The sequence below is a fragment of the Cucumis melo genome, chromosome 3 (genome assembly GCF_025177605.1).
Source record: "Cucumis melo cultivar AY chromosome 3, USDA_Cmelo_AY_1.0, whole genome shotgun sequence".
Lineage (NCBI taxonomy): Eukaryota > Viridiplantae > Streptophyta > Magnoliopsida > Cucurbitales > Cucurbitaceae > Cucumis > Cucumis melo.
This window is the reverse complement of record NC_066859.1, coordinates 12,606,861-12,633,278: the sequence shown is the minus strand read 5'-3', so window position 1 is coordinate 12,633,278 and position 26,418 is coordinate 12,606,861. Positions and strand designations below refer to the sequence as shown.

Genomic DNA, 26,418 nt, shown 5'->3' with positions numbered 1-26,418 from the left:
CTCCCGAAGGATGCACATATCAATCTAGTGCTCCCGAAGGATGCACACATCAGTCTAGTGCTCCCGAGGGATGCACACATCAGTCTAGTGCTCCCGAAGGATGCAGATATCAGTCTAGTGCTCCCGAAGGATGCACATATCCGTAAGGCACACTACCCCATAGATGAAGCTAACCGTTACCCCTCAGTCCATACTAAACCGTCTACAACAGTCACACCCCAACGACATTCATATTACAATTCCGCCATAGGCTTTGTCAGTCAGATAGTATAGGTTTAAACAACTACACCCTCAGTTGTTATACGCATCACCAATTCGCACACCATTAGGGAAAACCCTAGACCCAATCAACTAACCAACCAAAACCGGACTCACTGTCCTTCCCCGTCCAAACTCCATGATCAACATCCAGACCAATGATTACTACATACTGAACCGTAACTTCAAGGTCCATCAACATAAAATTCCAATCTACAATTAGCAGTCACAGTACCTTTACATCAGACAAAATATAATAACAGTGCTTAACAGTCAACACACATACAGTTATTCAGTACAGTCACTAACGTGTAATCCCCTGTGGATTACTACGTTTTCAGCCTCGATCCGAGGTCCAGTAGTAGGAAAACCCTTACCTGATACTCGGTTATGCCCTTCGATCGAATCCACGCTCAACGGATCAACCTAAACGAAAACACAAAGGTTTTAGTTGATGACTCTAGTAGAAGTCGTTTTAAAAGGTCCGAAACGACACCCGTTGACTTACCCAAGGAAAGGGAAGCTATCTCCAAACAAGCCTGCCGCGGGACCCGAGAACTTAAGCGTCAACTCCTTACTACCTTCAAGGGAGAAAAGTAGGGTCATATCTTATTCCAATATTCAAACTCGAATCGGATGTAGCAACATTAGGGAATTCATCGAAAACAATCCTTACCGAAGACTCACCGTGGCCCGGAGTGAAGGAAGGGAGGCTTAGGTGGCTCAGTGAAACAAGGAGCTCGGCTCGGCTTGGCTCGGCTCGGCTCGGCTCGGCTTCGGCTCGGCTCGGCTTGGCTTCGACTCAACTCGGCTCGCGGCTCGGCACACGGCTCGGTCCTCGACTCAGCTCGGCTCGCGGCTCGGTCCTCGGCTCGGCTCGCAGCTCGTGGCTCAGCTCAGATCGCTACTCGGCTCGGCTCGCGCCTCGCAGCTTGGCTCTGATCGCTACTCGGCTCGGCTTGCGGCTTGCGGCTTAGGTTGGTTTTGTTTTCGGCTCGGGTAGCTCGCGGCTCGGCTCGATTTGTTTGTTGCTCGGGTGGGGTCAGCTTGGAACCGGGGCGACCACGAACATCGGCCTCCGGCGTCCGACGACGGAAAAGCTTCGCCTCAATGCGACGGAGAGCGACTGGGCGTCGGCGGAAGGTGGGGCGCACGTCGGTGGCTGGCGTCGTGAGTTCGAGAGGAGATCCGAAATAGAGGGAGGCCGCGGCGGACAGCTTCGACGACGTGAAAGAGACGTAGACGTGTGCGACGGAAGGAAAATGAGAGAACAACGGGCGGCGGCGTTGAACGGAGAGAAGATGGCGAACGGCGGCGCTGAACGGAAAGGAGAGAGAGGGAGAGAGTCGGCTGCGGCGCTGGGGGAGGTGAAACGAAGAAGAAGATGGATGGGGGGGGCTCGCGCGGCAGTAGGGTTCCCCTTCTCCTTTTTTTTTTTAATATATATATATATATATATATATATATATTAAATTAAGGAATTTAATAATAATAATAAAATTTTAAAATAATAATAATAATAAATAAAATATTATTAAATGTATATATATATATATTAACTTTTAATAATTCTAATTAATAATAATAATATACAAAATATTATATATATATATATATGTATTAACTTTTATCTAATTAATTAATAATAATAATAAGATTAATAAAATAAATAAAAGATAATATTAATATTAATTTATATATATAAAGATTATAATAACAATAATAATAATAATATAGTTACTATTATATTATTATCATATAAATTTACAACTATAAACTTCCAGAATTTCAGAAATTAATCCAAAATTTAAAATTCCCTAAAAATTAAATAAGGCGGTAAAAGTTTACCTCGAAAATTTGGGGCGTTACATTAACTTTTTACAATTTCGTCCGTCTTGACTAATTTTGACCTTTCGAGCGTGAATCCACATTTATTTTCTCAAGATTCAAATCACATTTGAATATATTGCTGGTCAAAGTTTGACTTTTTAAAAGTCAACAGTCAACATTATGACTTTTTACAACTTTGACTATTTCAATATTTTTCGAGCTTTCGAGTATGAAACTACATTCATATCTTTAATATTTAAATCCTATTTAAGCATAAAGCTCTATTAGTAATCTAAAACCGATGGCTATATCACATATACTTGTCAGTTTCTCTCTCCTCTCCTATTTCAAACAATTCGACTCATTCCATCATATTGTTCTAAGTTTATTCCATATGAGCTAGCAAGGGAACCTAATGGACCTATAGATCATGGACTCCAACAAGCCGTGATTAACAAGCTAAACTCTTTTATACCGAGTTAATCAACATTCGTTAACTAACTTGTCATTTCACTAATGTCTCGTAGTTGCACTCCCTTCACTATAGATATATTTGTGTTTATTTGATATAACCATGATCAGTAAGTTAATTCTTCACAAGTTGTTCGTAAGCTTGGTTGGGTTGAAAAGTACCGTTTTACCCCTAAGACTACATCTTTCTCCTTAAGTCTCACTGATCCACTATTGAACAATTGGTTTTAAGGTACAACCTATAAATTGAATCCCTCTCGGGCCAATGAGAGGGTGGGTCCCCTTTGTTCAAGAAATAGATTCAGTCCTTAAGGGAAAAACATACCTACTATCTTTAAAGCGGGTAGGAGTAAATTCCGTCTTGCACCCTATGTTCCCAACTATCTACCCAATCTTACCCCTGAAATGGGAGGCTTATTAGGCCAATACTAATGTGTTGACCTCACCTATGTAGATCTAAGGATCATCTCGTGTGAACAGGAGTTCACAGTTAGCTCAGATTAAGATTAAGTTACATAAGTCATCAATAATTGAGAAAGTCAGTTTTAAACAGTAAACGACATTATAACGTAAAAATGACTATTTCATGGTTTTGTCTTATGTAAACCTTTTACATAGGATGCCCTCACTTTCGTGTCTCTACATGAACGATTCAGAATTACATCGTTTGTATTAACTACAAAGCAAGTCACATCCATAGTATTTATGAATAAGGCGTCCAACCTTTATTTATATACTATAGACTATTTATGCTATTTACTCGAACTTAATCCATATTTATGTCTCTACATAAAGTTCAAGTTTACTGAAAATAGCCTTGGGATCTTACTTTATTGGATTTAAGATTATAGTACTCAATTTCTCAATAACGACTTTATTAAATAGAATATGATTACAAACTATGAGTTATAGAACATAAATTTCAACAAACTCCCACTTGGACTAAAGCTCCTAGTGGGATGAAAATGTTTGAATTTAACCATAAGAGAAAATAATACATATGAGTACAATAAACATATGAATATAATAAACTAGGTCACATGCTCTATAAGTCTCCCACTTGTCCTAGTTTACAAACATTGTAGACCAAAATTTTGTTGGTGGCCCTCAAACCCTTTAGTTGTGAGGGCTTTTGTAAAAGGATCAATGATGTTTTGCTTGAAAGAAATCTGGGTCACTACAACATCACGACAATGTACAATTTCTCTTATAAGGTGGTACTTGCGTTCGATATTCTTTCAGCATTTATGGCTTCTAGGTTCTCGTAAATTTCCAACTACACCACTGTTGTCAGAGTATAAAGTGATTGGCAGATGCATATTTGAAACAATTTTCGAATCTGTCAAGAATTTTCTTAGTCATACTGCTCTCTTTGCTACTTCGCAAGCTGCTACATATTCAGCTTCCATTGTGGAGTCGGCTATACAAGTTTGTTTTACGATTCTCCATACTATTGCTCCTCCGTTTAGAGTGAATATTGATCCTGATGTAAACTCTCTAGTATCTTTATCATTTGGAAATCATAATCAGTGTATCCAGTAAGGATCAGATCTTTAGTACCATATACGAGCATGTAGTCTTTTGTTCTTCTAAGATATTTTAGAATATCCTTAACGGCTGTCTAGAGATCACGTCTAGAATTGGACTGATACCTACTGACCATCCCTACTAAAAAGCAAAGTTTGCGTACATCAAACTTCTGACAGCGGAAGCATAAGGAATTTTCCTTATATCCTCAACTTCTTGAGGTGTCTTAGGACATTGTTCCTTTGAAAAATGAATTCCATATCTGTACGGCAGCAGATCCTTTTTGGAATTCTGCATTTTATATCTAGACAATATTTCGTCAATATAAGATGTTTGAGACATGGCTAGTGTTCTATTTTTACAGGTCCAAACAATTTTGATTCCAAGAACGTATTATGCATCTTCCAAATATTTCATTTGAAATTGCATAGCTAGCATTTTATTGATATCAGTAAGATAACGTACGACATTCCCAATGAGTAGAATATTATCTACATATAATACTAAGAATTGTACAATGGAATTGATGACCTTTTTGTAAAAACAAGGTTCTTCAACATTTTGTTCAAAGCCATAAAACTTGATTGCAGTATCAAATCTTATATTCCAGGATCTAGATGCTTTCTTCAAACCATAAATGGATTTCTGAAGCTTACAAACCTTTTGTTTTTTACCCTTTTTTATAAACCCCTCTGGTTAAGCCTTATAAATACTCTCCTCAAGATTTCCATTAAAAAAAGTTGTCTAGACATCCATTTGCCAAATTTCATAATCATAAAAAGTGGCGATGGATAAGTGTATTCTAATCGACTTAAGCATGGCAACAGGAGAGAATGTTTCTTCATAGTCTGTAACGCCCCAAAAATTAAGATAATTTTAGAGTTAATTATCTTATTTTTGTTTAATTAGATTTAATTTATTGGGCGTTATTTTGAATTCATTTAATGAGAATTATTTGATTTATGTGGGAATTGAAACTAATTAAATATTTTTTGGATGAATATTTAATTAATTAGAGGTTTTGGCATGTGGTGTTTGTTGAGTTTTTGATTAAATGGAAAGTTAAGAGAATTAAGTAAAGTTGTGGATTTTTAGTGTTGTTGAAGTTGAATTTAATTAAATAATTATGGATGTTATTTAATTAATTTGTGGGGTGGAAAGTTTGTTGAAGATTTGATAATTGTATGTATATGTGAAAATATATATATAATTATTATGTGAAAGGAAAAGATATTTGTTGAAATATAATTATTTGAGGAAAAGATAATTATTTTGGAGAAACATAAATAATAATTAATTATTGTGGAAGATAATTAATTATTTTGAAGAAAGATAAATAATAATTAATAATTGTGGAAGATAATTAATTATTTTAGAGAAAAATAATTCATGTTGGAAGTTATAAGTGATTTATTGGAAAAGATTTGATTGATTAAATTAATTGAGAATTTAAGTTAATTTGAGATTTTGGAGGGAAAAGTTGGTTTGGTGGTGGAATTGGATTTAATTGAGTATATATATATATGATTAATAACTTGGAAAAGTGAAGTTAATTATATGATGAATATAATTATATTTGTTTGGAAAGAATATAATCCATGAGGAGAGAAATGGTTGATTTGATTGGATGAAATATATATATATATATATATATATATATATATATATATATATATATATATATATATTTAAAAGAGAGAATAATGGTTTAAATAAATATATATGTTTATTGTAGATTTTGGTGAAAGAAAAATAATAATAATAAAGAAGTATTATTATTATTATTAATGGTTATAAATGCCTAAGATTTTGTGCATTTAAGGCATTTATTTAGGAAAGATAATGAAAATAAAGATATATGTATATATTTGGTATTATATATATATATATCCTAAAAGAAAAATGAAAGAATAATAATAAATATTATTGTTATTATTTGGGTTTATAAATAGCATTGGAATGCTTAAGTTAAAAAGTAAAGGAAAAAGAAAAAGATTCTTCATCTTCTTCTCTAAGATAACCTTCTGTCGTCGTCGCTTCACCAATTTTAGTTGGTCCCTTTGGCAAAGCTTGAAGAACTGATGAATTTTCTCATCAAGGTTTAGATAATTTTTCAACCTTCATTTGGTCAAGTTTGGTAAGCCAAGGTAATTAAATTAGTAATTTATTAGTTTAATTTTGGATCTAATTGGAATTTCTTTAAAAGTTCAGTTGGTTAAATTTTTAGATTTAATCTTGGATTTTTTCCAATCAAGATTGAATTGGTTTCAACCTTAAATTTTGGATAAGTTAAATTGGAAAGTTTTAGATACTAGCCATTGGTAAATTTTATTAATTAAGTTATTGATTTTCCCATATTGTTTAGGATTTGCTTTAATTGGGAAATTACTGTCAGCAAAGAAATATTTTTAGATAATCTCAAGGTAAGAGATTCTTCTACTAGACCTTCGAATTGAATTTAAGAGACCACTGTAATAATGATTATGCATTGATGGTAGCTAAAATGCATAATTTGATGCTATTGATAATAACTGTCATTGTACTGATATTATATTGATGACTGATGTCATGTTATGACTGGTAGTATGTTGATGATGACTGATATTATGATTGACAATGATGATTGTTATGCTTATGATGTTCATGATATATTAATCACATGAATAAGAACGTTATGATTAATATTCATGTCATGTTATGATGTTTATAATTGTCACACCCCCTCCCGGACTACCTGCTACCTTAGACCGAAAGATGGCGTGAAGCCGACGAACAACGCTTTTCTGTACCTGTATCTGTCGACTCTGCTTAAAACTTTCATGTGATGAACTTGCCAATCTAGTATATAAACTATTGTACATGCCACAAAACACAACGGATCCTAGGCTAGTCAAACACAACTAGTCAAACACATACATGAAGTGTACCTCAAAATTTACCGATTTCACGAGTAAACCTAAAGACACCTTAATCAAAATATAACCAACAAAATTTACACAACTACAGCTCCTAAAGCTTATACAAACTGTGGAGTATCTATAACATACAAGGGTGTGAATACATCACAACACAACAGACTTTATTCCCAACTCAAAACACGTACTGGCAATCGATTCCTGCTCGTTTCCTGCACCACCTCGAACTCCTAGGGTACTAGATTCCCCTACAGATGGACCTTGGGTAGGACCTTGCATCCCGTCCTGATTCTGCCGGCGTCGTCTACAGTACGTGGTGGCATGACTCCTATTTCTCTTATAGAATCGTACCAGTAATAACGTCTGGTGCGTCCTCTGCTTCTTGTTGAGTCATAGCATAGACTTTTCCCTGTTGCCTCGGTCTTCCAACAACTCCCTTTTGCCTTGCACCACTGGTGCCCTCTGTTGGAACCACTGAAACTCTCGATTGCTCAACTGTCTGGGATCCAACTCCCTGATCTCTCTGAACTGTCATGTTCAACTGCGGACAATCTTTCTTGAAATGTCCTGGTTGTCCGGACTGGTAACATACACCGGCACCTACCAAACACTGACCCCGATGGTTCCTGCCACAACTCGTGCATGGTATTCGCCTGACGGTACTAGCAATGGACTCTCGACCTGGTTGCGATCTTAATGTTGATCTAATGGGTTGACTAGGTATTCTCTGGCTCTGTCTCTGAAAAACACTACCATAACTCACGTTCCTCGATGCTTGGCCTCCAGAGCGATTCTTAAATCTTGACAGCTTGAAATATTTATCCCAGGCGTGAACCTCTGCTGCTCACGGCCTCTAAATCCACTAGCTGTTGAAGTCCCACGACTAAGCTCCACTGCCGATTTCTCTTCTGTTATACTCTACTCCACACGAAGGGCAGTCTCCACTAACTGAGAGAAATTCGTCCACTTAGCAATGGCTGTAACTGGGGTACGTATTTCAAAACGCAACCCTCTTTCAAACCTTCGGCACCTGTCACTCTCAGAAGCTATAATAACGTCAGCATACCGTGAAAGCTCGGTATACTTCCTCTCATACTCAGCCACTGAAAGTGATCCTTGTTTCAACCCCAGAAATTCATCCCTCTTGGCTTCGCAGTATGTGCTGGGATAATACTTATCTTCGAATATGCCTCTAAAAGTCTGCCAGTCTAAAGCACGTGCATCACTGCGTCTTGCTAATATAGATTTCCACCATCGTTCAGCCTCTTTTTGCAACAAAAATGTGGCCAATCTAACCTTTCGCTCCTCAGGACAATTCATCACATCAAAACACTTTTCAAGCATATTCAACCAGTTCTCTGCATCAGCTGGATCTGTGGAACCTTCAAACACTGTAGCCCCTAACTTCTTCAGCCGTTCAATTCCGTATGCCTTTTCTGGATCACTAGGCTCTGCTCTATCTGGCCTTCTTATTTCCTGTGTTGTTCTCGCAAACTGCTCGTTTCCTGCACCACCTCGAACTCCTAGGGTACTAGATTCCCCTACAGATGGACCTTGGGTAGGACCTTGCATCCCGTCCTGATTCTGCCGGCGTCGTCTACCAGTACGTGGTGGCATGACTCCTATAATATGTCAACACATTAGACATACTATAAATACTTTACTCAAATGCATGATACTAAATGTCTACTCACGTATTAATAATAATTGGACTCACTTCTACCCTTACCTAGACCATACTCTACTAGTTCCCTTTAAGCTAACTTGACTTTCAATTATTTACTTTCCAGTTTCTTCTTAGAGCTAACCGCTCTACCTTAATTCCCATGGAGCAAACTGCTCTGATACCAAGTTGTCACACCCCCTCCCGGACTACCTGCTACCTTAGACCGAAAGATGGCGTGAAGCCGACGAACAACGCTTTTTTGTGATGAACTTGCCAATCTAGTATATAAACTATTGTACATGCCACAAAACACAGCGGATCCTAGGCTAGTCAAACACATACATGAAGTGTACCTCAAAATTTACCGATTTCACGAGTAAACCTAAAGACACCTTAATCAAAATATAACCAACAAAATTTACACAACTACAGCTCCTAAAGCTTATACAAACTGTGGAGTATCTATAACATACAAGGGTGTGAATACATCACAACACAACAGACTTTATGCCCAACTCAAAACACGTACTGGCAATCGATAATGAAGCTTCCGCAGACTAAGGCAGTCTATCAGGCACCGGGAAGTCGATCTCTACCTGGAAAATGGGTAAAACATTTTGGAAAGGGTGAGCTATGAAGTTCAGTGAGTGACTCAGTTTAAAACTATGAATTTAAAGATAAGAGCACGTGAAAACTTTACACATATAAATCTGTTTATACAAGTCTTAAATTTAAATGTGTAATAGTAAGAATAGCTTCCTTAAATACTCAGCATGTTCATCATTGAAATCTAGCAAGGCATATCAAGTATATCGAAGCATTTTAACTAACATGACGAATCTACGTTGCGTAGGGTACACCTAGTACAACAACGTTTACAAGCACTACGATGTAGTGGGGCCCGCCCAGCACTCCCATCGTCTTTGTCGTAGTGGGGCCCGCCCAGCACTCACGACAGCATCGTTGTTACGGAGTACACTCAACGTCAACAATGAAATCTAACCAGTGTGCACACGGTAATCTCTACCCCAGGCTCAAGATCTCAGTCATGTAGTTAATGAAAATTTCATAAATCATCATAAAATATTAAAACATGCCTGCTTATAAATTTTACACAAAGCTCGAACTTTACTCAGCTCTTTCATGGAAAATTGTAGTTCTTAAAACAAAACTTCATACTAATTCATGCTTTGCTTAAAATATTGTGGTTTAAATACTTTCCAAACATTTAATATCTACGTGCTAGCATAAATTTCTTTAAGAAATCTAGTCTCCAAATGTATACTTGAAAATAGTCATGAAATTCAAATACCTTTCATGGCTTCGTAAATAAACATTTATCGCATTCAATCATAATAACAGTTATGGAAAATATTTCAAAGTTGGTTTTGTCACTCACAGTCTTGGGCTAGATCCTTGGTCTATAAGCTCGGTTTAATTCTTCTCGGCCTGCCAACAACCCAACCGACTATTAAAACCCTAAACATTCTGGTTTCCTAAAGATATACATAACATGTCGCACCAAAGATGACGCTCACGAAAACAAAGCTTAAGAAATAAAATCCCATTTCAACAATTCTCTAAAATTTCCAGATTTCTAACATAAACTTCAAAGGACTATAACTTTCTCAATACTTAACCAAAATGAGTGTTCTGTATATCAAACTCTTTATTTTGAGATCCTCTAAAACTTACCTGAAGACATAAATCTGATTCCCCGTGCATAAACACATATAACCCTCAAAACATAACCACTTCCAAAATCGCGCGCACACGACCTCTTTAACTTGTTCCTACAATTTAACCAATTTTTAGTCGTTTTTGGTTTACAATTTCTTCATGAAAGTTGTAGTAAATTGAATAAGCTTTCCAACCATACCAAATAGAGATTCTAACTTCACTGATACACTCTGAAATATAAGAAACACCGAAGACCTCTTGATTTCGAGTGAAAACCAACTGCCCTGTTTTCTTTATCAAAAAGCACCAAATGAATATCTGAATTTGCTCCAACGTTCTTCATAAAGTTTGTTTAAAAATGAGTTAACTTTCAGTAAATGTAAATATCACCTCTTAATTCCTTTTGAAGAGCTCAAACCGAATTAAAAACCAGTAATGTGCAGAATGAACTAAAATTCAGCCATTGATACACTTTGCTTGAGTTCTCCTCCTCTTCTTCAACCTAAAAATTCTAGTAAAATTTCTCTTCTTATTCCAAACTCTCTCTTAGAAGTTCTCTGAAAATTGAAGAAGGAAAAAGAAAAAAAATAAAGGGAACTTGGATGTCTTCAAATTCTTGGCGGTGAAGAGAAGAGAAGAAGAAGAAGAAAAGAGAAAATGAAATTTTCTTCTCCTTTTCTTCTTTTTGTCCTTTCTTTTCTTTCTTTTCTTTAATTAATTTAATAAAACTATTTAATATATAAATATATATATTTATATTTACACTTAATTTCCATTTTTTTTTCTTTTTTTTTCCACATTTAAAGAAATTAAACCAAGAAAATATCGGGTTGACAAAAAACTTGCTTGATGATTTTGAAATGTCATGAACAATAGTTTTCTTGATGGTTTTAAAATGTTATAAACGACATTCTTGACGGCTAATAAATGTCATGAAAAAGTGTACTCTTGACGGTTTGAAAATGTCATAAATATTCGTATTCTTGACGGTTTCTGTCATGCATACTCACATTCTTGACGGTTCTAAACTGTCATTAATACTTATACTCTTGACGGTTCTAAACTGTCATGAAAAATTGAATACTTAACGGTCATAAACTTTCAACGTTCACTATTCTTGACGTTTTTACCAACCTTCAAGAACTTTGTCTTTCTTGACACTGGATTCAACGACGATTTTAAAACTGTCAAGAATAATCATTCTTGACAGTTTAAAACTGTAAAAAAAAGTCTGTTTTTGTAGTAGTGCTTTAAGCGTGCATTTGAAGGAGGGAAAGACTTATGGTAGAAAAGGATTATAATAATACTAGAATAGAATTATTATAATCCTAGTATTATGATAATATGTATTTAGAGTAAGGAATATAAAAGGTAGTATTATGATAGTAGTGTTATAATAATACGTGTTTGAGGGAAGAGTTATGATTGTATAAAATTTAAAAACTATAATAGAATTTGGATTGGGTTATTTGGGTAGAGTAATGTAGGGTTGTACGAAAGAAAAAATAGAGGGTAAGATAGGGTTATTTGGGGATTAGGATAACTCTAATTTCCATTTATTATAACATTTGGGCCAAACACGGTTTGACCCATTTTCCTAACCCTTTTCCCCCTAAAACCCCATCCCAAACATACCCTAAAGGATTTATATTCTATTTCTTGCATGATTTAGTATCACTAATTCTTTTTGTGCAATTCTATCAATTCTTGCATTCTTTTTTTAATAAATGACCCTTACCTTGAAAACTCCCATCACCAACTTCATAGTTTAGGGGTGGTTTACCTAACTTTCCCTTTCTTTATTCAAAAAAGAATTAAAACATATCTAAATGTTAAAAGGCATAAAATATATAAAATGAAATAATTCTTATCCTTATTTATTTATCACTAATTTGAATTGGATATTAATAGATATAATAGTAATCATGTAAAAAATTATAATATACACAGGTATATAACATTTTTATGGATAATAATCAAGTTAAAAAAAAAAATTTAAAAAGTCACCAATAGAAAGAAAGATAATTAAGGTGTCGAATTTCAAACAAATTCGGACCAATGGTTCCTAATTTAATTAACTAATTTTGCAAGAGAAACTCTCTCATTCTCTCATTTGCATCATTTTAGCCTCATCTAACATGTCTAACCTCCGATTCTAAAGCTCTTTCTGTTATTTCAATTCTACATTACAAAATCCAGTCCCAAAAAACATAAAGAAAATAAAACAATACAAAAAAAGAAGAAGAAGAAGAAGAAATGGCAGACTCAGATGGAAAAATGGAATGCGAGCGAATCTTTAAGCGGTTCGATATCAACGGCGACGGAAAGATCTCGCTGTCGGAGCTTGAGACCGCTCTGCACGCCCTTGGCTCCTCCGCGCCGGAAGAGGTTGGACGACGAATGTCGGAGATCGACAAGGACGGAAACGGTTTCATTTCGCTTGAGGAACTCTGCGATTTTCAGAGGGCTAATCCTGATTTGATGAAGGAGGTTTGCAAGAGGCTTTAGTTTCGTTGAATTGGAATTCAGAATGTGATTGTAAAATTTTCTCCATTGTGCCCTAATTCTTTGTCTGTGTTGTGTTTCATTATATTCTTTTTCTTTTCTGTTTTTAATTACTTTCTGTACCTTTGATCTAATTGTTTAATTAATTCATATTCGATCCATTTACCAAATTGGGAATTCTTATGAATTTTGTAACTAGTCGATGGGAAATTTTCTCTTGCTATACTACATACTACTTCGTCTTTATGGGACAAGGAATAAATGATGGTTATGTCAAAAATTAAAAAAAGAATAAATGATGGTAGAATGAAAAATTTTCATATCGATAGTACTAGAAATTTTCTCTTACTCGATAGTGTATTATTCGTATCTTGTTTCTCTATTCTTTTGATATTATTGTAGACCAATAAGAGCTTAGGTCAAATGACATCATTAAGTTCTAAGAATCTAAAGATCTGTAGTGAATTTCTTCTACCACACTTCAAAAAAAAAATTAAATTGTTACGAAGAAAATGTTAATTTTACGATCGAGCTTTTTAAAAAATATTACAAATCGGTAAAACATTTACACTGTATAGAAAAGTTTTTAAAAAGAAAAAAATTCACAGGCACACAATAAAAAATACAAAAAAATTGTCCCAGTCAACATCTGATTAATCTTTTTATGAACGATCGTGTACTATAGTCATGATACCCAATCGTGTAGTTTTTTAATGATGGGAAAAAAGACTCAAATTTAACGACTGTGTTGATTATGCTAAACGTACGTATCGACCATCACAAGCAATCGTGTTGATCATGGAAAACGATCATGTTGGTTATTATAAGTGATCTTGTATTACAATGTAAATGATCATTAAAAGCTTCAAAATCTAACGATTGTGTTGATCATGCTAAAACATCGTGTTGACTATGGTAAGCGATCGTTTAAATCTTATCAACATGATTGTGTAGTTTTTTTTTTAACAATGGAAAAATGATTTTAAATTTAAACGATTATGTTGATTATGGTAAACGATCGTTTAGATAATGACAATACAACTTTGTAGTTCTTTTTAAAAGATGGAAAAATGATTTCAAATTTAAACAATCAAGTTGACCATGGTAAACGATCGTGTTGACAATGGTAAACTATCTTTTAGATATTATCAAAATGATATTTAACGGATCTTCATATTCTTGAATATGAGAAAGATGAAGTATCTTCAAAGAATGTTGTCAAAAATGGTGAAGATGAAATATGAGATTTAAATAGAATAATAAATCGTTTAAAAGTATAAAAGAGAAAATTTGAAAGAGGAGAAGAAGAAATCTGGAATAATAAATCTTTATGTCTCACCTTGAGGGGTTCACAACCCGAGGTCAGACGCAAAAAGTTTGCAAGCTGAATCGATCCATTTATGGGTTGATACAAGCATCTAGATTTGGAACATAAGGTTTGATACTACGATCAAATCTTGTGGTTTTAACCAAAACGTTGATGAACCTTATGTATACAAGAAAATGAACAAAGGTAAAGTAGCTTTCTTAGTACTTTATGTGGATGATATCCTCCTCATTGGGAATGATGTAGTATACCTAACTGATAGTAAAACTTGGTCAGCAGCCTAATTCCAAATGAAATATTTGGGGGGGCACAATATGTCTTTAGGATCCAAATCATAAGGGATCATAAGAATAAATAGATAGCATTGTCGCAGGCAACCTATATCGACAAAATATTGGTTCGATATTGGATGTAGAACTCTAAGAAGGATTCATTACCTTTCAGGCACGAAGTTCACTTATCTAAGGAACAGTATTCTAAGACACCTCAAGAAGTTGAGGATATGAGACGTATCCCCTATGTCTCAACTGTGGACAACTTAATGTATGTTATGCTTTGCACTAGGCCAGACCTATGTTATGCACTGGAATAGTCAGTCGGTATTAGTCCAACCCGGGGTTAGATCATTGGATGATGGATAATATTATTCTCAAGTATTTTAGGAGAATGAGAGACTACATGCTTGTGTATGGAGCTAAGGATTTGATCCTTATAGGATACACTAACTCTGATTTCCAAACAGATAAGGAATCTAGGAAATCCACGTGGGAATCAATGTTCATCTAAACAACGGAGTTGTGGTATGGTGTAGTATCAAACAAGGATGCATTGTAGACTTTACCATGGAGGCTGAATACGGTGCTGGTTATGAAGCAGCAAAAGAAGCAATTTGGCTCAAAAAGTTTGTACATGGTTTGGAAGTTGTTCCAAACATGAATTTGCTTATCACTCTGTATTGTCATAACAATGGGATAGTAGCCAATTCTAAAGAACTTTGTAGCCATAAACGAGGAAAACACATAGAGACGAAGTATCATCTGATACGCAAAATTAAGCAACGAGGGGATGTGATCGTTACCAAGATCGTTTGAAGCACAATATTGTTGATCCATTTATGAAGACTCTTATGGCTAATGTGTTCGAGGGTCATCCAGAAAGTCTAGGTCTGTGAGATACGTACATTAGGTAATCTAGGGTAAGTGGGAGTTGTGATGGGTATGAGGGTGCCCTATTTTATTACCTTTGTATAGGTTTTATGTAACATAATTGTATATTTTACCATTTCCAATGTTTGAGGATTACTTTATTATGTACATCCCATAAAGACTAGAGTTTCAGTCCAAGTGGGAGCTTGTTGGATTTTGTCCTAAAACTAGTAGATGGTAAATATAATTCATGGACCATTATTAATAAAGTGTTATTATTATAATTTCAATAAGTGTTATAGGTTATATTATTAGTTTTTTCTTAATAACCTAAATCAAATAAACTAACATTCTAAGTTGTTTGATGAGTCTTGAACAATATGTAGAGACATAGAGAGATCAATTTTCGAGATACAACTTAAAGGGATTATAGTATAAGGATAATGTTGGGTACCTTATCCTGGTAACACTATGGATATAGCTCACTTTGTATTTGATATAAACACAATCATCCAACTCGTTCATGTAGGTGACATGCGAGTGAGGGTATCCTATGTAATAAGTTTGCATATGTCACACCTCCTCTCATACTCAGACCGAAAGATGGCGTGAAGTCAACAGACAACGCTTTTTCTTTACCTGTATCTGTCGACTCTGCTTAAAACTTTAATATGATGAACTTGCCAACCTTGTATATAAACAATTATACAAGCACACAATGTAGCGAATCCTAAACTAATCATATACATGCACGAAATGTATTTCGGAAATAACTAATTTCACAAGTAAACCTAGAGCACCTTAACCAAAATATAACCAACAAAGGTTTATACAACCGCAGCTCCTAAAGCTTACACAAACTGTGGAGTATCTATATCATACAAATATATATACATTATAATACAACAGACTCTATGCACAACTCTAACAACATATTGGTAATCGATATCGAAACTTCAATAGACTAAGGCAGTCTATCAGGCACCGGGAACTCGATCTCTACCTGAAAAGTTTGAAACATTTTGGAAGGGTAAACTATAAATCTCAGTGAGTTACTCAGTTTAAAAGTAGAAATTTAAAAGTATGAGCACGTGAAAGCTTACACTAATAAATCTGTTTATACAAGCCGTAAACATAGACGTATAATCGTAAGAATAGCTTCCTTAAATACTCAGTATATACGTCATTGAAATCTAGCAACGCCTATCAAGTATATCAAAATATTTTAACTAACATGACAAATCTACGTTGTGTAGGGTACACCCAGTACAACAACGTTTACAAGCTCTACAATATAGTGGTACCGCCTAGCACTCACGGCAGCATCGTTGTTACAAAGTACACTCAACGTCAACAAGAAAATCTAACCTGTGTGCACACGGTACCATATAGCCTGGGGCTCAACACCTCAGTCATGTAGTTAATAAAAACATCAGCAAAATCGTTTGAAAAATATTAAAACATGTCTGCTATCCTTTTCTTTCGTAAAGCTTAAATTTACTTAGATTATTCGTAAAAAGCTGTAGTTCTTAAAAAAAAAACTTGGTAACTCATACTTTGTTTGAAACACAGTGGTTAAAACAATTTCTAGATATTCAATAATCACATGCTAGCATAAACATTCAGTAAAAATTCAAGTCTCAAAACTCATACTGGAAAATAATCATGGACTTCAAATGATTTTCAATGCTTTGTAAATAAACGTGTAGATTAGTCAATCGTAGTAAATATTTAGGAGAAAGAAAATATTTTTAAAAATTGGTTTTGGTCACTCACAGTCTTGGCATAGTTTCCTGATGTGTAAATCCGACCTATTTCCTTTTGGCATGTCAAACAACCAGAACTGAGTATTAGAAACTTAAAGATTACAAGCTTCAAATTTTATGTTTAACATGTCTCACTAAGGATAATTCTAAAGAAGTCCATCTTAAAAACAATAAACCATCCTCAACACACTTCTCGGAATTTTCCACATTCGTAGCACAAAATTCAAATGATCATAACTCTTCCAATACTTAACCCAAAATGAGATTTCTTTATATCAAAATCTTCATTTTTGGGTCCTCTAAAACTTACCTCAAGATATGTAAATGTGATTCCTTGTGAATAAACTCAGATAACCCTCGAAACAGAACAACTTCAATAATCGCGTGCACACGACCCCTTTAACTTGTTCCTACAATTTAACTTATTTTTAGTCGTTTTTGGTTCATGATTTCTTCATTAAAGTTGTAGTAAATTTAATAATATTTCCAACAATACTAAATAGTGATCCTAACCCCATATGTACTCTCCCAAAACAAGAAAAACAAATGACCTCCTGAAATCGTGTGAAATCCAGCTGCCCTGTTTTCATCATAACAAATCACCCAATGAACATCCAAATTTGCCCAAACTTTCTCCTTAAATTTTGTTTGAAAATGAATTACCTTTCAGTAAATGTAAACTTCACCTCTTAATTATTTTTGTGTAGCTTGCAATCAACAGAACATTAGAGGTGTGCTATGTGAATCAAATTTTGCCAAGGAGGAAGCTTTGCTTGCAATTTCCTTGTCTTTCTTCAACAAAACTTCTTGAACTTCTTCTTCTTCCTTTCTCATCCTTCTTCCCTTTGAAATTCCTCTGAAAGTTGGTATAGAAATGGTGAAGAAAGTGGTGGAAATGGATGGAGAAAACCTTGGTGGTAGAGGGAAGAGAAGAAGAAAAGTAAAATGAAAATTTTCTTCTTGTTTTTCCTTCCTTTTATCCTTTCTTTTTTTTTCTCTTTATTTTACTTAATAAAAACATTAAAATATATATATAATATGTATATATATATTCTTAATTTTCATTTTTCTTTTATTCATTTCACAGAAAAAATAAAATAAAATAAAATAGACCAATAAAATATCGGGTTTACAACTTACCTTCCCCTTAGAAAATTTCATCCTCGAACTTTAGAATGTCATTAACTGAAAAGTACCGGGTATCTCTTCTTCATCTTATCTTCCGGTTCCCAAGTTTCCTTCTCCACTCCGTGATGTCTCCACAAAACTTTTATGAGTGGAATCGTCTTGTTTCTCAAAACTTGTTCCTGTCGAGAATCTGAACTGGTTCTTCAATATAACTCAAATCTTCTTTCAATTCAACTGGTTGCTCTTGTAACACATGTGGTGGATCTGGTATATATTTCCTTAACATGGATGCATGAAAAACATCATGTATTCGTGCCAGTTCTATAGGCAACTCAAGTTTATACGCTGCTTGTCCCACTCGTTCCGTTATCTGATACGACCCAATATATCTAGGACTTAACTTACCTTTCCTTCCAAAACGAATAACACCTTGCCATAGGGATAACTTCAAGAAAACATGGTCTCCAACTTGGAATTCTAAGTTTATTTGTCACTTATCCGCATAACTTTTCTGCCAATCTTGGGTTATCCTCAAGTTTTCTCTGACTAACTTAATAATGTTTGTCGTAATTTGAACCAACTCAGAACCTACTAACTTCTGCTCTCCCACTTCATTCAAGCACATATGAGTTCTTCGTGGTCTGCCGTATAAGGCCTTATACATTGTCATACCGATACTAGACTGATAGCTATTATTATAAGCAAACTCCATCAGTGGCAAGTGGATATCCCAACTTCCTTTAAGTTGAAAGACACATGCTCTCAACATGTCCTCTAAAGTTTGGATGGTCCTCTCAGATTGACCATCTGTTTGGGGATGAAATGATATACTAAACTTTAGCCCTGTCCCCATTGCTTTCTGCAAATTAGGCCAAAATTTAGAAGTAAACCTCGAATCCCTATCTGAAACTATGGACATCGGTACTCCATACTGACTCACAATCTTATCGACATATAATCTAGCTAGCTCGTCTAATATAGATGTCGCTTTAACCGGTATAAATCGTGTCGTCTTGGCGAGTCTGTCTACTATTATCCATATACCATCATGTCCACAGGATGTACGAGGTAATCCAAATAGGAAATCCATAGTAATATACTCTCATTTCCACTCTGGCACTGGCAAAGGATTAAGAAATCCTCCTGGCGTCTATCTCACTGGTTTAACCTGTTTACAAATAAAACATCTATCAACATATTCAGCTATCTCTTGCTTCATTCCAGTCCGCCAATAAGTCTTCTTTAAAGTTTTGTACATCTTGGTGCTACCTGGATGCATAGCGTAAGCTAAACTGTGAGTTTTTTTTAGAATAACATTCTTAAGCTCACTGATATTCGGAACACATAATCTTCCTTGTTTAACAATGGCTCCATCTCTTCTCAGTTCAAACTCCACCTCTAAGCCTTTCTTGGATTTCCTAAGCTTCTTCAGTAAATTACTGTCTTCTTACAATCTCAGCTACTAGAGAAGACCAAACCTGAAATTGAGCTAAGAGACTTCTAGAATCCTCTACAGTTACTAGTGCCTTGGAAACTCTAAACTCACTCAACAAAGCTACTTGAATTCCACACAAGGCACTCTTCGGAAGTCTTGACTTCCTACGTAATGCATCTGCTACAACGTTAGCCTTACCTGGATTGTACTGTGTAGTACAGTCATAATTTTTAATCAATTCTAGCATTCGCCTTTGTCTCAAATTTAGCTCTTTCAGATCAAAAATATACTTCAGGCTCTTATGATCTGTTAAAATATGGCACTTTTCCCCGAACAAATAGTGTCTTTAGTTTTTTAATGCTAAAACAATTGCTGCTAGTTCAGGATCATGGGTAGGGTAATTACACTCATGCTTCTTCAACTGCTTTGAAGCATAAGCTATTACATTTCCATCTTGCATAAGCACACAACTTAATCCTAGCCTTGAAGCGTCACAATAAATTACATAGTCCTTCCCTGTTACAGGAAGTGTCAGAATAGGTGCTGTGACTAGTCTTTTCTTTAATTCCTAAAAACTTTGCTCGCATTTATCTGACGACTCAAACTTAGCATTCTTCCTTGTCAAAGAGATCAAGGGCAATGCCAATCGTGAGAAATCCTCAATAAAATGCCTATAGTATCCTGCCAAACCCAGAAACTATGTACTTCTGCCGCACTGGTTGGTCTTTCCCAATTTACAACTGCTTCCACTTTTTGTGGATCAACACTGACTCGTTTTATTGAAACTACATGCCCCAATAATACTACTTGTTCCAACTAGAACTCACACTTGCTGAACTTAGCGTACAACTGTTTATCATGTAGAGTCTGTAGAACAATCCTCAAATGTTCCTCATGGGCTTCTTTGTCAACCAAGTAAACTAATATATCAACAATGACCACGATCACAAGCTGATCTAAATACCGATGGAAGATCATGTTCATGAAATCCATGAAAACCGCTGGTGCATTTGTTAACCTGAATGGCATAACTCGAAACTCGTAATGCCCACACCTCATTCTGAATGTTGTCTTAGCAATATCTGATTCTCTAACCTTCAACTGGTGGTATCCTGACCTTCAGTCAATCTTAGAGAACAATGTTGCTCCCCTTAGTTGATCAAATAAGTCATCGATGCGTGGTAAAGGATACTTGTTACGTATTGTAAACTTATTTAACTGTTTATAGTCAATACATAATCTGAGGGTACCATCTTTCTTTTTCACAAATAGCACTGGTGCTCCCCAAAGTGATACACTAGGCCCGATGTATCCCTTGTCAACCAGTTCTTGTAACCACATCTTCAATTCTTTAAGCTCGCTTGGAGCCATTCTATACGGTGCCTGTGAAATAGGTGCTGTTTCTGGTAACAATCCAATGGTGAACTCAATCTCTCTATCAGGTGGCAAATCTAACAGATCATCTAGAAATACATCAAGAAACTCTTTCACCAGAGGAACATCTTCTGGCCTCAGGTTTTCTCTTTGCACTACTACGACGTGTGCAAGAAACGCTGTGTGACCTTTCCTCTGCAATTTCTCAGTTTTCAAAATTGAGATTAAACTTCTAGAAATGACCTTCCTCATACCTGTGAAAAACACTTCAACAGAACCTGGTTTTCTAAATACCACTTCCTTCCTATGACAATCCATAGATGCATAGTGAGCAAATAAGAAATCCATTGCCAAAATTACATCTAACCTCTGTAACTCTAGTGGTATTAAGTCCACTAGCATATTGATACCTTCTACTAAAACTTCACAATTATGCAACACCTCATTAACAAGTAAAACGTCACCAATTGAAGTGTATATAGCTAACTCCTCAGATAAAGAATATAGCATCCTATTCAGCTTAGTCAGAAATATATTAGAAACAAAGGAATGCGTAGCACCTGGATCAAATAAAACATATGCAGGTACATTACAAATAAGAATCGTACCAGTATCAACGTCTGGTGCATCCTCCGCTTCTTGTTGAGTCATAGCATAGACCTTTCCTTGTTGTCTAGGTCTTCCAACAACTCCCTTTTGCCTTCCACCACTGGTGCCATCTGTTGAAACCACTGAGACTCTCGATTGCTCAACTGTCTCGAACCCAACTCCCTAATCTCTCTGAACTGTCATGTTCATATGCGGACAATCTTTCTTGAAATGTCCTCACTGTCCACACTGGTAGCACACACCAGCACCCACTAAACATTGACCTCGATGGTTCTTACCGCAACTCGTGCATGGGGTTTGCCTGACAATACTAGCAATAGACTCCTGACCTGGTTGCGATCTTATTGTTGATCTAGTGGGTTGACTAGGTATTCTCTGGCTTTGTCTATGAAAAACACTACCACGACTAAGCTCCATTGCTGATTTCTCTTCTGTTATACTCTGCTCCACCAAAAGGGCATTCTCCACTAATTGAGAAAAATTCATCCACTTAGCAATGGTTGTTACTGAGGTACGTATTTCAAAACGCAACCCTCTTTCAAACCTTTGGCACTTGTTACTCTCAGAAGCCACAATAATGTTAGCATACTGTGAAAGCTCGGTATACTTCGTCTCATACTCAGCCACTGAAAGTAATCCTTGTTTCAATCCCAGAAACTCATCCCTATTGGCCTCGCAGTATGTGCTGGGACAATACTTATTTTCGAATATGCCTCTAAAAGTCTGCCAGTCTAAAATACGTGCATCACTGTGCCTACCTAAAATAGATTTTCACCATCCTTCAGCCTCCTTTTGCAACAAAAATGTGGCCAATGTAACCTTCCGCTCCTCAGGACAATTCATCACATCAAAACACTTTTCAAGCATATTCAACATGTTCTCTCCATCAGCTGGATCTGTGGAACCCTCAAACAGTTTAGCTCTTAACTTCTTCAGCTGTTCAATTATGTATGCCTTTTCTGGATCACTAGGCTCTGCTCTCTCTAGCCTTCCTATCTCATGTACAGTTCTCGCAAACTGCTTGTTTTCTGCTCCACCTCGAACTCTTGGGGTACTAGATTCCCCTACAGACTGACCTTGGGTAGCACCTTGCATCCCGTTCTGATTCTGCCTCCGTCGTCTACTAGTACATAGTGGCATGACTCCTATAATACGTCAACACATTAGACATACTATAGATACTTAACTCAAATGCATGTTACTAAATGTCTACTCACATGTTAATCATAACTGAACTTACTTCTACCATTACCTAGAGCATACTCCACCAGTTCTCTCTAAGCTAACTTGACTTCCAACTATTTACATTCCAGTTTCTTCCTAGAGCTAATCACTTTATCTTAATTCCCATGGAGCAAACTTCTCTGATACCAAATTGTCACACCCCCTCCCGGACTACCTGCTAGCTTAGATTGAAAGATGGGGTGAAGTTGACGGACAACGCTTTTCTTTGCCTATATCTGTCGACTTTGCTTAAAACTTTAATATGATGAACTTGTCAACCTTGTATGTAAACTATTATACATGCACACAACGCCGCGAATCCTAGACTAATCATATACATGCATGAAATGTATGTCGGAAATAACTCATTTCACAAGTAAACCTAGAGACACCTTAACCAAAATATAACCGACAAAGGTTTATACAACCGCAACTCCTAAAGCTTACACAAACTATGGAGTATCTATATCATACAAAGATATATACATTATAAAACAACAGACTCTATGCACAACTCTAACCACGTACTGGTAATCGATATCGAAACTTCAGCAGACTAAGGCAGTCTATCAGGCTCCGGAAACTCAATCTCTAACTAGAAAGTGTGTAAAACATTTTGGAAGGGTAAGCTATAAAGCTCAGTGAGTGACTCAGTTTAAAGCTAGAAATTTAAAAGTAAGAGCACGTGAAAGGTTACACTTATAAATATGTTCATACAAGTCGTAAACATAGAAGTATAATCGTAAAAATAGCTTCTTTAAATACTCAGTATATACGTCATTGAAATCTAACAAGGTCTATCAAGTATATCAAAATATTTTAACTAACATGACAAATCTACGTTGTGTAGGCTACTCCCAGTACAACAACGTTTACAAGCTCTACGATGTAGTGGGCCTCGCCCAGCACTCTCATCGTCTTTGTCATATTGGTGCCCGCTCAGCACTCTCATCGACTTCAAATGATTTTCAATGCTTTGTAAATAAACGTGTAGATCAGTCAACCATATTAAATATTTAGGAGAAACAAAATATTTTTAAAAACTGGTTTTGGTCTCTAACAATCTTGGACTAGTTTTCTGATGTGTAAATCCGACCTATTTCCTCTTGAACTATCAAACAACCAGAACCGAGTATTAGAAACCTAAATATTACGATCTTCAAATTTTATGTTTAACATGGCTCACTAAGGATAATGCTAAAGAAGTCCATCTTAAAAATAATAAACCATACTCAACACACTTGTCAGAATTTTCCACATTCGTAGCACGAAATTCAAATGATCATAACTCTTCCAATACTTAACCCAAAATGAGTTTCTTTATATCAAAATCTTCATTTTGAGTTACTCTGAAACTTACCTCAAGACACGTAAATCTGATTCCATGTAAATAAACTCAGATAACCCTCGAAATAGAACAACTTCAATAATCGCGTGCACACAACCCCTTTAACTTGTTTCTACGATTTAACTTATATTTAGTCCTTTTTGATTCATGATTTCTGCATAACATTTGTAGTAAATTGAATAAGCATTCCAAGCATACCAAATAGAGATCCTAACCCCATCAGTACTCTAAAAAAAAAAAAAAGAAACATTAGAGACCTCTTGAAATCTTGTGAAAATTAGCTTCCCTGTTTTCATCATAAAAAATCACTTAATGAACATCCGAATTTGCCCAAACTTTCTTCTTACATTTTGTTTGAAAATTAATTAGCTTTCAATAAATGTAAACCTCACCTCTTAATTTTTTTTGTGTAGCTTGGAATCAACAGAACATTAGAGGTGTGCTGTGTGAATCAATTTCTGCCAAGGATGAAGATTTGCTTGCAATTCCCTTGTCTTTCTTCAACAAAACTTCTTGAACTTCTTCTTCTTCCTTTCTCAGCCTTCTTCCCTTTGAAATTCCTCTGAAAGTTGGTGCAGAAATGGTGAAGAAAGTGGTGGAAATGGATGGAGAAAACCTTGCCAGTGGAGGGAAGAGAAGAAGAAAAGTAAAATGAAAATTTTCTTCTTCTTTTTCCTTCCTTTTATCCTTTCTTTTCTTTTCTCTTTATTTTACTTAATAAAATAATTAAATATATATATATATATATACATATATACATACATATATATATTCTTAGTTTCTATTTTTCTTTTATTCGTTTAACATAAATAAAATAAAATAGACCAAGAAAATATTGAGTTTACAGCATAAGATCGAACCATGAAATAGTAACCACTAGGTGTAACACCGTTAACTAGTTAGGTTTCTTTTTCATTAGGATGACCTTGGTAACTTAGTCTTAATCATGAGTATATTGTGAGCGCTTGTTCGCAAGGGATTGTCCTTTGATTTGTACTGGTGAGAGTTGCTAGATTTCTGACTCAATATACTTATCATTTTAAGGACAAGACCGAGAGAAAAGCTGGAAACTTAATCACACAAGATGCAATTCACTCATTCTCAAGTTTAGGGTAAGTAGATGAGTGTTCCCTTAAATTATGTCTTCAGAACTTGAACAAAGGACGCTACCCTCTCTATGGCACGAGAGGAGTTTTGTTTATTGGTTAGACCATAAACAGGTTGTTCATTAAAGGAGCACTGGTATTAAAGAACTAGAAGTAACCCAAGGGTAAAACGGTAATTTGACCCACCTAGTTTATGAACATTTGTGAAGTACTAATTTACTGGTATAGGTCTATATTCGTTGATATAGAAATATATCTATAGTGAGAAGAGTTCAACTGTGAGTCTTTAGTGGAGTGTATACACAGTTAACAAATATTGATTAATGTGGATAATGAGCTTAGCCAATTAATTACATATCGTTGTAGCTTTTGATCTGTAGGTTCATAAAGACCCCTTCCTAGCTCATAAAAGGTATTGAAATTTATTTGTATTGCTTGTAATTTGAAATATTGAAATTTACTATGGGAATGAATATAATGTATGGTGATACATTATAATATAAAGTTTATAGTTTAATTACACTTTATTATATAAATTTATGTTGGGACATGATTCAATATTAATTTAATGTGAATTAGATTCATATTAAAACTATAAGTTAATGTTTAATGTGTATATAATACACATTAAAACTATATGTTGTGAGAGAAATTTATATTTGAATATGATTCAAATTTGTATTAAAATAAATATAAGATATTTAATTTAGTAATTAATTAATTGGATAATTAATTAATAGTTTAGTTTAATTTTTTAATTAAATTTGATTTAATTAAATTAATTAAAACTATAGGTTATGTGAGATATATTCATTTAAATATGATTTAAATGAAATATTAGTTAAATATGATTTAATTAAATTTTAATTCAATTTAATTTAAATCATTTTATTTTATTTTAATTTAGTTAAATTAATAACTCCCTTAAAGAGAGTTATTTAGGAAACGTGGGTGGTTTTCCCACGTATCATAGAATCTCTCTAACTCCATATTCTTTAGGATGAAAAGGGAGGTAAGGTAAGGAAGAGAGAAGAGTTTTGGGAAAAAATGCGTACCCTACAATTCTCTTTGTAAAAAAAAACTCTATTTAAGAAGTCCTTTCTA

The 26,418-nt window shown here is 35.1% G+C and overlaps 1 protein-coding gene and 1 long non-coding RNA gene across 2 annotated transcripts; one reads left to right on the top strand and one right to left on the bottom strand.

Annotated features, from left to right (window-relative positions):
• Positions 1-12,452: 12,452 nt before the first annotated feature.
• Positions 12,453-13,035, top strand: LOC103488650 (polcalcin Syr v 3-like). Its single transcript, XM_008447468.3, has one exon. The coding sequence runs from the start codon at positions 12,604-12,606 to the stop codon at positions 12,853-12,855; it is 252 nt and encodes an 83-aa protein (XP_008445690.1). The 5' UTR covers positions 12,453-12,603; the 3' UTR covers positions 12,856-13,035.
• A 3,007-nt stretch (positions 13,036-16,042) lies between these two features.
• Positions 16,043-24,831, bottom strand: LOC107990756 (uncharacterized). Its single transcript, XR_007819666.1, has 3 exons — positions 24,601-24,831; positions 21,636-22,781; positions 16,043-16,327 (listed from the first exon to the last, which is right to left on the bottom strand). It is a non-coding gene; the product is annotated as an uncharacterized LOC107990756 (long non-coding RNA).
• Positions 24,832-26,418: the final 1,587 nt, after the last annotated feature.

Bases quoted from the DNA above. Each gene is read 5' to 3' on its own strand.
- LOC103488650 (XM_008447468.3), top strand. From the start codon at position 12,604: ATGGCAGACTCAGATGGAAAAATGGAATGCGAGCGAATCTTTAAGCGG.